The sequence below is a fragment of the Takifugu rubripes genome, unplaced genomic scaffold, assembly GCF_901000725.2.
Source record: "Takifugu rubripes unplaced genomic scaffold, fTakRub1.2, whole genome shotgun sequence".
NCBI lineage: Eukaryota > Metazoa > Chordata > Actinopteri > Tetraodontiformes > Tetraodontidae > Takifugu > Takifugu rubripes.
Genome location: NW_021821646.1, coordinates 127,103 through 140,000, shown reverse-complemented (window position 1 = coordinate 140,000; position 12,898 = coordinate 127,103). Strand labels below are relative to the sequence as shown.

General features: G+C 55.1%; 1 protein-coding gene across 1 annotated transcript in view; it reads left to right on the top strand.

Moving 5' to 3' along the window:
• Nucleotides 1-6,884: 6,884 nt before the first annotated feature.
• The window catches only part of LOC101064737 (cadherin-2), a 43,061-nt gene continuing 37,047 nt past the window's right edge, over nt 6,885-12,898 (top strand). The window contains exons 1-2 of the mRNA XM_029832399.1: nt 6,885-7,175; nt 8,464-8,572. Of these exons, the coding sequence (XP_029688259.1) occupies nt 7,116-7,175; nt 8,464-8,572 (169 nt within the window). The 5' untranslated portion in view covers nt 6,885-7,115. The remainder of the gene's footprint in view (nt 7,176-8,463; nt 8,573-12,898) is intronic.

The window sequence follows — 12,898 nt, the reverse complement described above, 5'->3', positions numbered from 1 at the left end:
ATGTCACGTGTTCGGGCTCTGAATCAACGCCTCGGGAAGGTCGTTCAGCCTCCGCCTCCAGGTTTCGCTTAACTTTTCCAAATGTATAAATAACAACCAGGCGAATTAGCGGATATCTCCGCTAACGCCCGCCTTCCTGGCGCGCTCGGGCCGCCGCGCCTGACCCGGGTGGACGAAAAAGTCCCAGCGAACCCAGAATTCTTCTCCTCCGGACGCCCGGTGAAGTTGCTCCGCGCTTTTGTTGTTGGTCGAGTCCCGAGGGGACCCAAAAGGCTGCTCGCTGGCCGCTAACGCTAACGCTAACCTCTCCTGTCAGGAGGGAGGCGGGCCTGATGAGAGCGGCGAGGTTGGGCTCACGCACTCATTACTGGAGGAGGACGCCGCTCCCTCGTATCTGAAGCCCAAACCGTGCACTTGAACGCATCACGTCTTTGTTGAGGCCGCGTACGCTAACGGGATGCTCTTGCTATCCGTGCTCGTCGGGGACCTCCTGCCCCCGCGGTGCCCTCACAGACAGACGGTGGGTCTCTGAGCCGGCCGGGTTCAGTCTGCCTCCGACTGACCACATTTTCCCACACGTTCCACTCAGATGTAAAGGATCCGTCCAGGAGTAAACACAGCGGGCCGGGGAACATGGGCGGCCCGTTAAAAAACCCGAGACGGATCATAAAAAACCCATTTTGGCTCGTGAGTCTGGAGTGGAGGGCCGTTACTGGGCTGATTCATGTGATATCCCCCCCTTTTTGGTGGTTCCAGAGTCCTGCTGACACAGCAGCTGTGAGCGGTGCGTGTGTGTGTGTGTGCGTGTGTGTGTGTGCGTGTGTGTGTGTGTGCGTGTGTGTGTGTGTGTGTCTGTGTGTGTGTGTGTGTGTGTGTGTGTGTGTGTGTCTGTGTGTGTGTGGTGAGAGGGAGGGGCTGCAGCACCCAGGAGCTGAATAACTATTGTAGCATGCAGCACACCTGAGGAGCTGTCACTGTCATCATCAAGCGTTTGGAATGCACAGCAGAAGGTGTGTGTGTGTGTGTGTGTGTGTGTGCGCGTGTGTGTGGGTGTGTGTGTGGGGGGGGCGGGGGGGGGGGAATGATGACACAGTCGGTGGATCCTTCCTGTCCTCTTTCCGCTCAGAGTTCAGCGGCTGATCGCAGCTTTTCTCCAACTTCTTGTTTTTATTAAAGATTTTCACTCTGGAATTCCCCCCAAACCCCCCCCTCGTTACACGGCTCACTCCCGTCCACCAAAGCTCGCTTCGCCTGGAATGTAGCAGTGTTAAACACTCACTTCCTCTCCGGCTTTATCGCTCCCCCTCCATCACAGCCACGTCTGGCTGGGGGGGGCGGGGGGGTCGCGTCCGGACGCCCTCTGGAGATGCCTCAAGGTGACACAGATGAATGCCTGCTGCCCCCCCTGACACGGGCTCTGCTGTGAGTGTGCTGGGATAGATGAGCTGCCCCCCCCACACATACATGACCTCCACTCCCAAGAGTCTTTTGTTGTTGCCGTGCCCCCCCCCCCCCACTAATCTACTGGTTGTGCTGTGACGGCTGCTGGAACGGCTGGTTGACTCATTTCCAACTCACTGACACAATCATTTTACTGGGAGTGCTGCGTGTGTGTGTGTGTGTGTGTGTGTGCGTGTGTGTGTGTGTGTGTGCATGTGCGTGTGTGTGCGTGTGTATGCGTGTGCGTGCATGTGTGTGTGAACCCCTGCTGATATTTTTCTGCAGGGTCAGCAGAGACTTGGCATCATGGAGGAGTAAATCAATGAAACCCAATTAGACGCCTTGAGAGGTGAACGAAGGATCGAGCTGCGAATAAAATGGAGAGAGGAGGAGAAAAAAAGGCTCCGGCGAGACGTGACGAACGGCGAATCGCTGCGGCGTGCCGGGGGGGGGGCGAACGACACGCGCCGCACGTCTAAGAACTGTCCGGACGCGTCCCGCTGACCTCAGTAGGTCACATGATCAGGGTGATCAAGCTGCCCCGCCCTCCGAAACAACCTGCTGGCAACATATGGCGTTTCTGGCCTCCCAAAAATCCCCGACTGCTTCCGACCCCCGTCGGAAAACCTTCCATAATTCCCGAGCCGAGCTGGCAGAAGCAAGAGGCTGATTTTCCCATCGACGATGCTCTGGACTGATACGTTAGCAACAGCATATCATAAATTAGGAGCATGTTTTTATGTAAAAAAGCTTAAATCAACGTGAAAACTGATGGTTATTGAGAAGCTCCGGCATCCGTTTATGGTCCATGAATCCTGTTGGTGCTGCTCCATCATTCGGTTCCGATTGTTTCAGTCAACACACTCGTGTTCGGAGCGACCCGGCTGAACTCGACCTTTTGCCCTCGTAATCCGACAGCAATTATAAATACGCTTTGTTCCTGATCCGGCTTCCCTGGAAGAAAGCAGGAAAACAAGGCCAAACCCAACAGGACGGCCTAAAAAACCAGGGATTTGGGCCTGAAGGAAAACGCGTTCTTTCCAACCATTATTCCCATCTGAGATGATGCTGTTAATGGGAGCCCAGTGCCAGACGGGCGGATGAAGAATTCCAGGAACTGGTTCCCAGTCCGGCTGCTGGTCCTCTCCTGAGGAGACGAGACAAAAAATGGCAAATGGGGGGAAAAAGAAGGAAGAAAAAGTTGTCCTAAAGGTTTGTGAGACAGAGGCAAAAGTTTCCAGCTTCGCCCTGAAAGCGGAGATAACGCCGCCATTGTCCGCCTCCTCCGGCGGCTTTGATGCTTTAAAACGGCGGCTGGTTTTACAGACGGCGGCGTTCGTCTGTCCGACTGCTCGCCACTTTGTTCCCAACTGAAATATCCCAGCAGCTACTGGATGGATCTCAATAAAAGGCTGCGCAGACGCTAACGTGCCGCCACCATCTGCCATCTCAACATCGTGACACCTATCAGATGGAATACCATAAACTTTACTGCGGGAAAAGGGAAAAAAGGGCCTTAATTAGCATGAGGAGGTGTTTAGGAACGATGGCGACGTAGCTGCCGCGTTCCGGAATACTCGGAACAAATCAGCTGCGCCTCGAGGAAGGAACACATTTTCATTAAAGGAGATAGCATCTAAATCATTTTATCATCCTAAATCCCTCATAATTGCGGCAGAAATCTATTCAGCACTTTTAAATCCGCGGTTTGTTTTTGACGGGGAACAACATGCGGATCGGGGCGATCCGAGATCCGACGCGTGGCGCTCCGGATCAATAATCAGCCTTGATTGCATCACTGGCTAAAGACGCTTTGTTCTCTCCTCGGGTCGCGCTGCACTTCAACACAATTTGCCTCCATCAGGCCATCAATCACTATTAGATCTGTGAGCGCTCGAGCACGAGCACGAGCACGAGCACGAGCACGAGCACGAGCACGAGCTCGAGCACGAGCACGAGCACGAGCACGAGCACGAGCACGTGGCCTCCAGCAGGAATTACAAACGCCAAATTAGGAGCTGGTTTCCTGACACGTTCCAGAAAAAAGTGTCTCACCTGGAGCGGGAGGGTGCCTGTTCTCCACGTGGGAGAACACCGCTCACGGAGGAGTCCGCTGGTTAGAAACGTGTGTGTGTGTGTGTGTGTATGTGTGTGTGCGACCTAATGCCCAGCTCTATTTTGCTCAATTCAAACGGCACAAAAGCTGGAATGAGCGGAGTTGACACCGGAGGGGAATAATCAGGGAATCCCGGCGCTCCTCGGAGGCTCTTTATTGAATGCTTGACAATGCGGCTTGATTGGAATTGATAATGGCTCTGGGCTCTCGTTGCTTCTTCCCACTTGCTAATTTGTTCCAAAGCAAACTTTGATGTGCACGGGATTGTCTCTGACAAGGTAATAAGCCGCCGACTGAAAGGCCTCCGAGTGCGTGTTTACACTGGGGGGGGGGAGGGAGGGGAAGGGGGGGTGGGGGGGGGGGCTCTTCCTTACTGATTGAATACCGGAGCGTGGCGATATTCCCAGATCGTGCCGCCACGTCTCTGTCAATTTACATAAGCGGGCGATAAATCCCGAGCACTGGTGTCAGTGTTGCGGCGGGATCGGGGTGTGTGACAGTCACGTGTGTGTGTGTGTGTGTGTGTGTGGGGGGGGGGGGGCTGCTGACCTCGTCCATTTCTCTTGCAGCCACATCGAGGCCAGCGTGCCGCAGTGTCGCATTCAGCTGTGAAGGGCAGGTGGGGGCCGCGCACCTTCTCAGGCCACCTGCGTTTAGGGGGGTCAACCAGCAGGGTCAGAGCGGCGCCGGGGACATGCATCACCCCCCCCCCCCCCCCGCGGTGTTGTGGGTCCGCGGGCTGCACAGGAGAACACGGTAAACTGAGAGGTGACCTTGATGGGAAGTGACTCTTTCCATTACGTATTTAAAACAACGGCAAAATCCGCCGCACGCGGGGGTCTCGCAGGGTCCCGGATCGGTCCGATGAATCACGCAACGACGGCGTTTGACTGGATCCGCCGAGTCCAAATTGGATCCCAGCTGACGCCACCTCTGTCGCTGCCGGGACAAGTGCTGATGGAAGATAAGCGCCGGCGTTCATCAGGGAGATGGGGCATTCTGATCCCACTCTCCCTCAGATTAGATCACACACATTTGCCAATTAGGAAAAAATGGGACGTTAGTTATCAGCAGGTCGTTCGGGTTGACCTCTCGCCCGGTTCCGCCACAGCAAATCACGAGGAGGCCGCGCGAACCCAAAAAACCCCCCACAAATTTGATGTGTGCCAGGAAAAAAAAGGCTGCAGGAAACCATGACAACAGCCGGGCTTCCTTCATCTCTACGGTCAGACACCACTCAGGGGAGGAAACGAGCGCCTGAGGAACGCCGTCTGGACCTGTTGGGAGCTGCCGAACCATACGCTGGCCCCGCCCACATCCGGGATAGGCCCCACCCCCAGGGTCTTTGAATGCTAATTCTGCTTTAATTTAAAGTCTATCACCAGTCAGTGAGGTTGACACTCCACTGCAAGAGTCAACACCGAGGTGTCGTCCGATACCGGCGAGCGTTTCAGAGTCACCGGCGCCACCTCCGGCACCACCTCCGGCGCCATCGCCGGCGCCATCGCGGCTCTACCGGTGCTGCAGCGAGACACCATTCCAAACATGGAAAATGTCCTAAAACTCGTGGTCGGGGACACTTGGAGAGTATTTGGCAACTGTTGGTGGTCACATTGTGCTTGGTGGTCGGAACAAGCCATAGTTGTCCCGCCCCCGCCCCCCCAAACGGCGGCCAGGTGGGTGGGAAGCAAAAGTCAGGCTCTGTTTATTATACAGAGAACAACTGAACAACTGTTCTCATTTCCTTAAAGTGGAATATCTGTGTGTGGCGGATCTAATGTATTCCACACAGCCACCTCCTGACAGTTAATTAGGTGTCGGTGGCGCCAGCGAGGTAATTTAACCTTCATCAGACTGTATCACATGAGGAGATAATGTAAGGGAATTATTCATGGCATATTTTAGTCAAACATGAAAAAGATTTTACTTAGGGTCTCTCTGCCAAAGCGACGGCGAATGAATGGGATGCAGCCTCCCAAACATCTCGGTGACAGTCATTGGAACAGTCGTCCTATTTGTCAGCAACAGAAACGACAGCGCGTGTGAAGGGAAGAGGGGGGGCAAGGGGGGGGGGGGGTGAAGGAGGGGAAACAACACCGCCGCTCATAATCCAGGAGGCCAGGCGTGGAGTAAACACCAATTACCTCGGGCCCCCGTGATCAGCGGCTCCCAATGATCGATGCAGCCGCGACGCCACAGATTGAATCCTAAAACCCCGACATTTCCTGCTGCCGTCCGGGGAAAGAAAATGGAGATAAAACCAAAAAAAAAAATAGCAGTTCAATGACAGCGGCTCCTCTTCATCACAAGCCCGACTATCTGATGAGCCGGGCTTTGTGTTTCTATCTCGCTCTCGTTTGAATACAATGTGCACGAGTAAATAAAATCAGATGAATGGAGGCTTTAAACTGACCCCGGAACGCTCGGAGAGAGTCACTGTCCTCACCTGAGGTGCGGTTTTCCGCCCTTTTCGTGGCGTTCCGCAGGAACAAAGCTGTCTAAACTCACACCTGAAAGGCTGTTGATGTCCATCTGGATGCCCTTGCTACTGCTAGGCTGACAGCAGCCCCCAATCATGCTTCCATCCTCCATTAACCCACACTGATTCCAGGTCAGGTCTGCAGAAAAGGGCCGGAGCTCCATCCAAGCAGTCACCACACACACACACACACACACGCACACACACGCACACACACACACACTGCAGGGCCAATTTAGAGTGCCTTTGGTTTGTGGGAGGAAAACATCTTCAACCCCAAACACAAGACAGGAAAAGGACGTTGGGAATGGAACCAGAAACCCTGGCGTACCTGCAAAGATGCTCATGCAGCTCATTTGACTGAGCGCTGTGATAAATTATGGGCTGTTATACACGAGACCGTCCGGAAGGATTTAGTTGACAGCTGTAATATTGTTATAATGCTCTCGCACACAATAGATGGTAATTTACGGCCTAAATTAATAAATAAATTGACGAACCCAGACGTTTCCCCTCTGTGGAAGCTCATTCCGCATTCAGAGCACTTTAATCTGCGCTCCTTATTTTGACAATAGCCTAAGTGGTGTTTGAGGAGGAATATTTCTGATTTACAAATGACAACAAGGCAGCGTCGTTCTTCCACCGTCCGTGGAGCAGAGCCCCCCTCCCGGAGCCGAGCCCCTCTACCGCAGGGCCCCACTCCCGGAGCAAGGCCCCTCTCCCGGAGCAGGGCCCCTCTCCCGGAGCCGGGCCCCTCTCCCGTCCCCGCGCTCCCCGGAGGTGTAGTTCTCTCCGCGGCCAGCAGGGGGAGACAGAGCGGGGTGGGCTGGTTTTTGTGTCTGGGTGCGGGAGTCATTGGCTGGGCTGGATGGGAGGGAGCAGCAGCTTCAGTACCAGGCGCTGCTCTCCGTCACTGCTGACTGGATACACCGACCGCCAGGCTGCTCTCCGCCGACGCCGCTCCCGTCTTTGTCGCACAGGGACTTTTTCTTGAGCCACACGGATATTCTGCGCTTCGTCTTCGAACGACAAGAGACTGTTCTCCGGGATCCCGAAGCCGGGGATTAAAGCGGCGCGCCGATGTTCTCCCTCCACGCGGGCAGCGGGCTCTTCCTGCTGGCGGTCCTGGTCGGACTGCAGGTAAGCGGACTTCCACCGGACACTTCGGCGGCTGGTGCTCCTGCGGTCGCCGAGTTGGACGCCCGAACCGAGGGTTCCGAGCGGGCACTTTGACCGTGGCGTTGTGGGTCCAAAGCGGGCTGGGACTGTACCGGGTCCGCCGCCCGCCCGCCTCCCTAGCTAAGCTGGCTTCATTATGCTAGCTACGCACAATTAAATCAAGCGTTAATGGGTTCGCGTCGCGCACGCACGGAGCCGGGCCGGAGCGGCTCCGTGCGGGCTCCTCTTGTCGGGAAGTTGGGCCGGTTCTTGCCGACATGAAGCCAGTTTGCGCTCGCTCGTGCTGACTTTTAAGTTCCCCACTAACGCAGCTGCGTCCATCTTCTTTTTGGACCGGCGGCGGTCAGCGCATCCCGGACGTGTTCGGGAGCGGAGCCACGGGACGGTTCTGGTTGTCTCTTAAACCCCACCACACCGACCGGGGGCCCCGGCGACCCATGCGCAGAGGTCGGGTGGTTGTTGGACAGCTCGGCGTCTCTCTTATCACTAATTGGGGGACATGTCCCCCCCCCCTCGGTGTCCTTGCTGTAACAGACTAGAATTCCGGCCTCGCTCCTCCTCCCGGTCTGCCAGCGTTTTCCATTTAAATTCCAGTGATTGGGAAAGGCACGGATCCTTTTCCTTTATTTTCAGAGTGCCAGGCAGGCACCGGGGCCAGGCCCCCCCCCCCCCCCAGCGGGAGGATGATGTAGTTAATTTGGACGGAGCTGGTAACCAGAGTGTTTGCTCCAGTCGTGCACGGCCTGTGCACAACTTTAGGCTTTCACCTTGTTTATCCCACAGAAACCACAGCCCCCCCTCACTCACCCCCCCCCCCCCCCTTCCCTCTCCAAAATGAGGTCAGTCGATCCCAGTCGGTGCTTTTTCTTCCCTGAGAAGGTTGATATTCCCGTTCCTTCCGAGCCGGTCATGTCAAGTGTAGTGTGTCGATTAAAGGAACTGCCCGGGAAGGGTCGGCCTTAACTCTCCCCTGTGCCCGGGCCCCTCCGGTGGGGAGTGGGGGGGGGGGGGACAAATGGGGCTTGTTCTTGCCTGGCCATGCTTTCTGGCTAATGCTTAACCCTTTTGGCCTCATTATCCTAATTGCAGCCCCTGCTATAAAAACAACAGATGCTTTTGTACGACTGTGGGGATTTCAGAACATGACCAAGAGGTTTTGGGGGGCGGGGGGGGGGGGGGGGGCAACAGAGTGCTTTTTTTTGCAGGTTGATTTATGAGTCACCCCCCCCCCCCCCTCCTACCATTCCAGATTGCAGCAGAGGGCAGGGGCGCCCCACCATGCAAGCCGGGCTTCTCGGAAGACACGTACAAGGTTGTGCTGCCGGATACCGTCGAGGAAGGCCGGCCCCTCTTCCACGGTGAGTGGCGCAGCGTTCCTGCCTGTTGTGCGTGCGTGTGTGCGTGCGTGCGTGCGTCGGCGGCTGTGTCAGACGTGCACGCTCGCCTCTGTGTTTTACATCTGAAGGAGGATCAGAACAACCCCGGCACATTTAAAGCATTAGTTTTCCCGGGGTGGCGTGCCGCGCCGCTCAACTTTCCAGAGCTTTCATCCGTGCCGCTGACATGCTAACGCTGCGTGATGTATGGCGGCCAGACGTTGGGGGGGGGGGGGTTTCTGATGAACACGAGACGAGGGCCTTGTTGATTCACTGGGGGCATTTTGAATGGCGGCGAATGAAAATCAATGGCACGCAGAGTTAAATACTTATGCAACTTTAATCAGGCAAACAGCCCGGCTATTAAACATCCGATGCCTGGCGGTGGGGCATCGATTCCTTACAGTACCAGTCAGGTCTCAACCTCTTTTCCTGCTTTGATAGCACTTCCTGACAGGTTTGAGCCATACGCCGCCTGCATTTCCTCCTGTTTCTGACCGAGTTCGCCGCCCAAGGGCTCCAATTAGGGCGGCGTGCTAATAGTGCCGCGCTGCTCGCCACACTCGATAGTGAGGAGGGTTGAGGATCCCTCATAGTGCCTGTTTCAAGCAATTGTGACTAATCTTGCAACTAAGAAGGTGACAAATACGTTTGTGAGCAGTTGGTGTTGCTTCTCCTGAATTTTAACGAGGGCGAAACGAGGAAGCGGCGGCGGTGCGCGGGCCCGCGGAGAGCCGTAAAGGCTGGAATATATCACCGGCGTGCCATCAGAGACAGCGGAGCCTGAGGTCATCTGGACCAGAATGCCTCCGCGCTTATGCTGGGTTTCACAGCGTGCGCTCAAAACTTGCACGCCGCTGTCGGTGTGAGTCACGGCGGCGGGGGCGGGGGCCCCTCAATGTCTAGGAAACGAGGGAGGGAGGAAGGAGAGCGCTTCCATGGGGGGGTGCAGCTTTCACTGGGCCGCACCTCCTGCACGAGTTTCTGTTTGATCCCACAGGTGATGGATTTCCCTCTTGTGGCTCGTGGATGAGCCGTGACCGGGGGTAATCGGGTTCCCTTTTGTTTGCCCCCCTCTCTCTGCCTCCCCCTCCCCCAGTGAGCTGTTGCTCTGTGAAGATTTCCTTGACAGAGGGGGCATTCCTGTGTCATTGTGACGATGGTAATGGAACTGCATCCTCTAATGAACAGCTCTCCCGGCGCGTTTTGGAAGACAAAGCCCCCACGTTGGGAAGTTTTTCAATCTTTCCGTCCCCATGCTGCTCTCGGAGATGGTTTCCTGACCAGGAGGTGACACATTGGGAGCTGCATGTGGTTCACTAATGCTGGAAAACTCCCTGCATTTCATTAACTCTGATAATTGGGAATCTCTGGCTGCTGGGAGATTTCTGCGGCTCATGCTAACATGCTAACAACAACCAGGAGTGATCCTAATCTACGTGCTCGGGTCCAGAATACACACCCCCGGATTCTAAACGTGCGACTTCAGCTGTCGCCTGAACTGCTCCTCCAGCTGTAAAAACTGAGGAGGATTTCCAAGAATTCCAGCCCTTTTTTTTAGGCCGTCACCTTCAAGTCGATACTGTCATTGACCCCCCGCAGAAGCTGGAAATGGAGGAACTTCCTGTGTAAACGACGGTCTCTGTATGCACATAATTAAAGACATCCTGTGGGCTCAGCGACGGCTGTTCACAGCTAGTTATCAGAGATGAAAGATTTAATCTCACACTTTGAGATTAAGGCCAAATTTGCACTATTAGCCGGCCAAACGGGCCCGTTTTAATATCAGTCTGTGGAGATACCAGGAAGCACAACTATTGCTTTGGAAAATATGTGATGTAAGAAGCCGTTAAAGGCCGAGCAGACACAAACCTGAACCCGGCGAGGCTCCGGCTCATCAAATGTCTGCTCTCACGACCTTGCTAGCTAACACGGGTCCATCTGACCCGGTCTGATATGCAGGGACTGATTGGTTATTACCATCCCGACAGACGGACAGATGGACAGGAAGCGGCTGAAGTCCGGAAATGTTTGCAGTCGTTCCTCGGCTCCCCTTTACTCTGGTAATAAAGAGCCTCGTTTTGCTAAATTGCGTTTAATTTCAGGTGGGCTGGAGCTGCGGGTGGCGTGCTCCCGGGCATCTAATAGAATTCCGGTGGCTTTGGAGCGCTGACACGCATTGTGCCGTGTTTTTTTTTTGCTGTTCCCAGCATTTAGTGAGTCATTCCCAGCGTTATTCAGCAGAGGCTTCCCGCTCCGAAAAAACTGGGTTAATGAAAAGCCCAAAAGCCTAATTGGGCTTAATACACAGTGCTCTGCTGCTGTTACCCCCCCCCCATCACGCCCCGACCACCTATTCTGCTTCCATTCTCCTCATCTCCACCCCCACAGACTCTTATTTTGGACCATTATTGGCGCTCCAACAGTGGAGGGAAAGCATGGCCGCGGTCCTCTTTAGCCTCGGTCCAAGTCCTTTAAATCCGAGCGCGTCTGGAGCTCAGCGAGCTGTGCTGGGGGGGGAATTTCCAGCTGACCAGTTTAGTACTGTGATTGAAGCAATTAATGTCACCGTCAGTGGCTGGAACATAAACTGGACGGCTCCCGTGGCCTATATGCATCTCCCAGTTTCCACTGAATCCATCGTTAGGTGTAATTACGGCTCCTTGCAGGGTTTGTTTCGAGGAACCCGCTTTGCTTCGCCCCTCTGACAAACACAACATTGTTTTGGCCCAGCCCCCCCCCAATGTGAAGCCATTTTCGGGTGGTTGTGCTGCTCTGTTCGGTCGTCGGTGGTTTGGGGGGCAGCTGGGGCCACTCAGACGTGTTTAAGGGGCCCCGGTGTTTGCTGAGACGTGACCCCGCTCACCCTGTCCTGTAAACGGGGGCCGAGCGCTTAGCAACGCACTTGTTTTCCCTCCTGCTCACGGATTTGGGAATACCGGTGGGGGTTTACTGGTAAGGAGGAGCTGAATGAAACCAGTCAAAGGGGTCCCGACCCCGTCACCAGGGGTGCCACAAATGCTCCGCCCCCCCCCCCGGTGTTGTTCTGACCTCTGAGGACGTCTAATGAGTGCGACCCCGGAAGGGTCCCTCTCCAGAACATCTCACCACGACTTTTCCATAAAATGCTCCATAAGTTGGGAACTTTTGGAATGACGCTGAAGCCGGAACGACGGTCGGGCTCCTGCCGTCAGATCTTTTTGGGCGTTTGAGGTGTGCGAGGTCTCAGGCAGCGTCTCCGGCGCCGCTGAATAATTCAGCCGCCAACAACGGCATTCCTCACATTCAAATGTGAAAGTCCTTGAGCTCGGAGAGGGGAAAAATGAAGAGCAACAGGAGGCTGTGAAGCTGCTGCCAATCATTGTTTCAGAGCCCACGCGGGTTTCATGCCCCCCCCCCCCCCACAGCAGAGCAGCTTCAGCCTGGTGCGATTTGTGTTTGCTAAGGCAGCAGTTCCAGTCGGAGCAGTTCATTGCCCCATTCCCTCTTTTTTCCTTTTTTTCCCTGGAAGCAGGTCGATGAATCCAGGGTCTGTGTTTGCAGCGATCAATACCTTGTAATGAAGGCTGCGCTCCAGTTCGCAGCTAAAGTCTCACTGTCTGTTTGAATTTGCTTTATTCTTTATTGCTATCAGCCCACATACTCCCCCCCCCATGACCCAGATTATTGTGCTGGTCGGTCAAGTGTTATTGTTAAGTAGGAATCTGGCTGGGAACACCCAAAAGGTCTTTTTAAATAGTGGGATTTGATTAAAGCATGGGAGTGCTCTCCTTTTTTTGGCTTCCAGATCTTGACGACAGCCGAGGTTAGTCTGGAAACGGTCCCGAGCGGTCGGGACGGGCGCTCCGACGGCGTGTCTGAGGCAGCGACATCATCCTAACAGCCTCTCGTCAGCCCTGCTGATAGGGCTCTTATCAGCCGGGGGCCCTGCCCTCTGCTGTTGGCACCCGGCTGTGTGATTGTGACGCTGGACATTAGCTGAGGTGTCTCTCCTTCATGTCCGTGGGAGTTTGTGACGTTTGTCCTTGGAATATAATTAGCTTGTTCCCCCTCTTGTAGAAGGGTACAGATGGTTCCTGCTAGGATTGATTGTTCCGGCCAGCAGGAGGCGGCGGGTTCGGACCGCCACGCCAAATGGAACCCTGTCAACTTGGTGATTCGTCTGTTGTCCCATCTCCATTTTACGGGGACGGGACGCAGGTCGGAGCGGCGGCGGGGTTTTATAGGTGATTTGGTGCGCCATCACACCTGCGCCCCTCCGTCTGAAGCGGTTGTTAAACCGATTTGAGCTCTTCCGATCACGGCTGT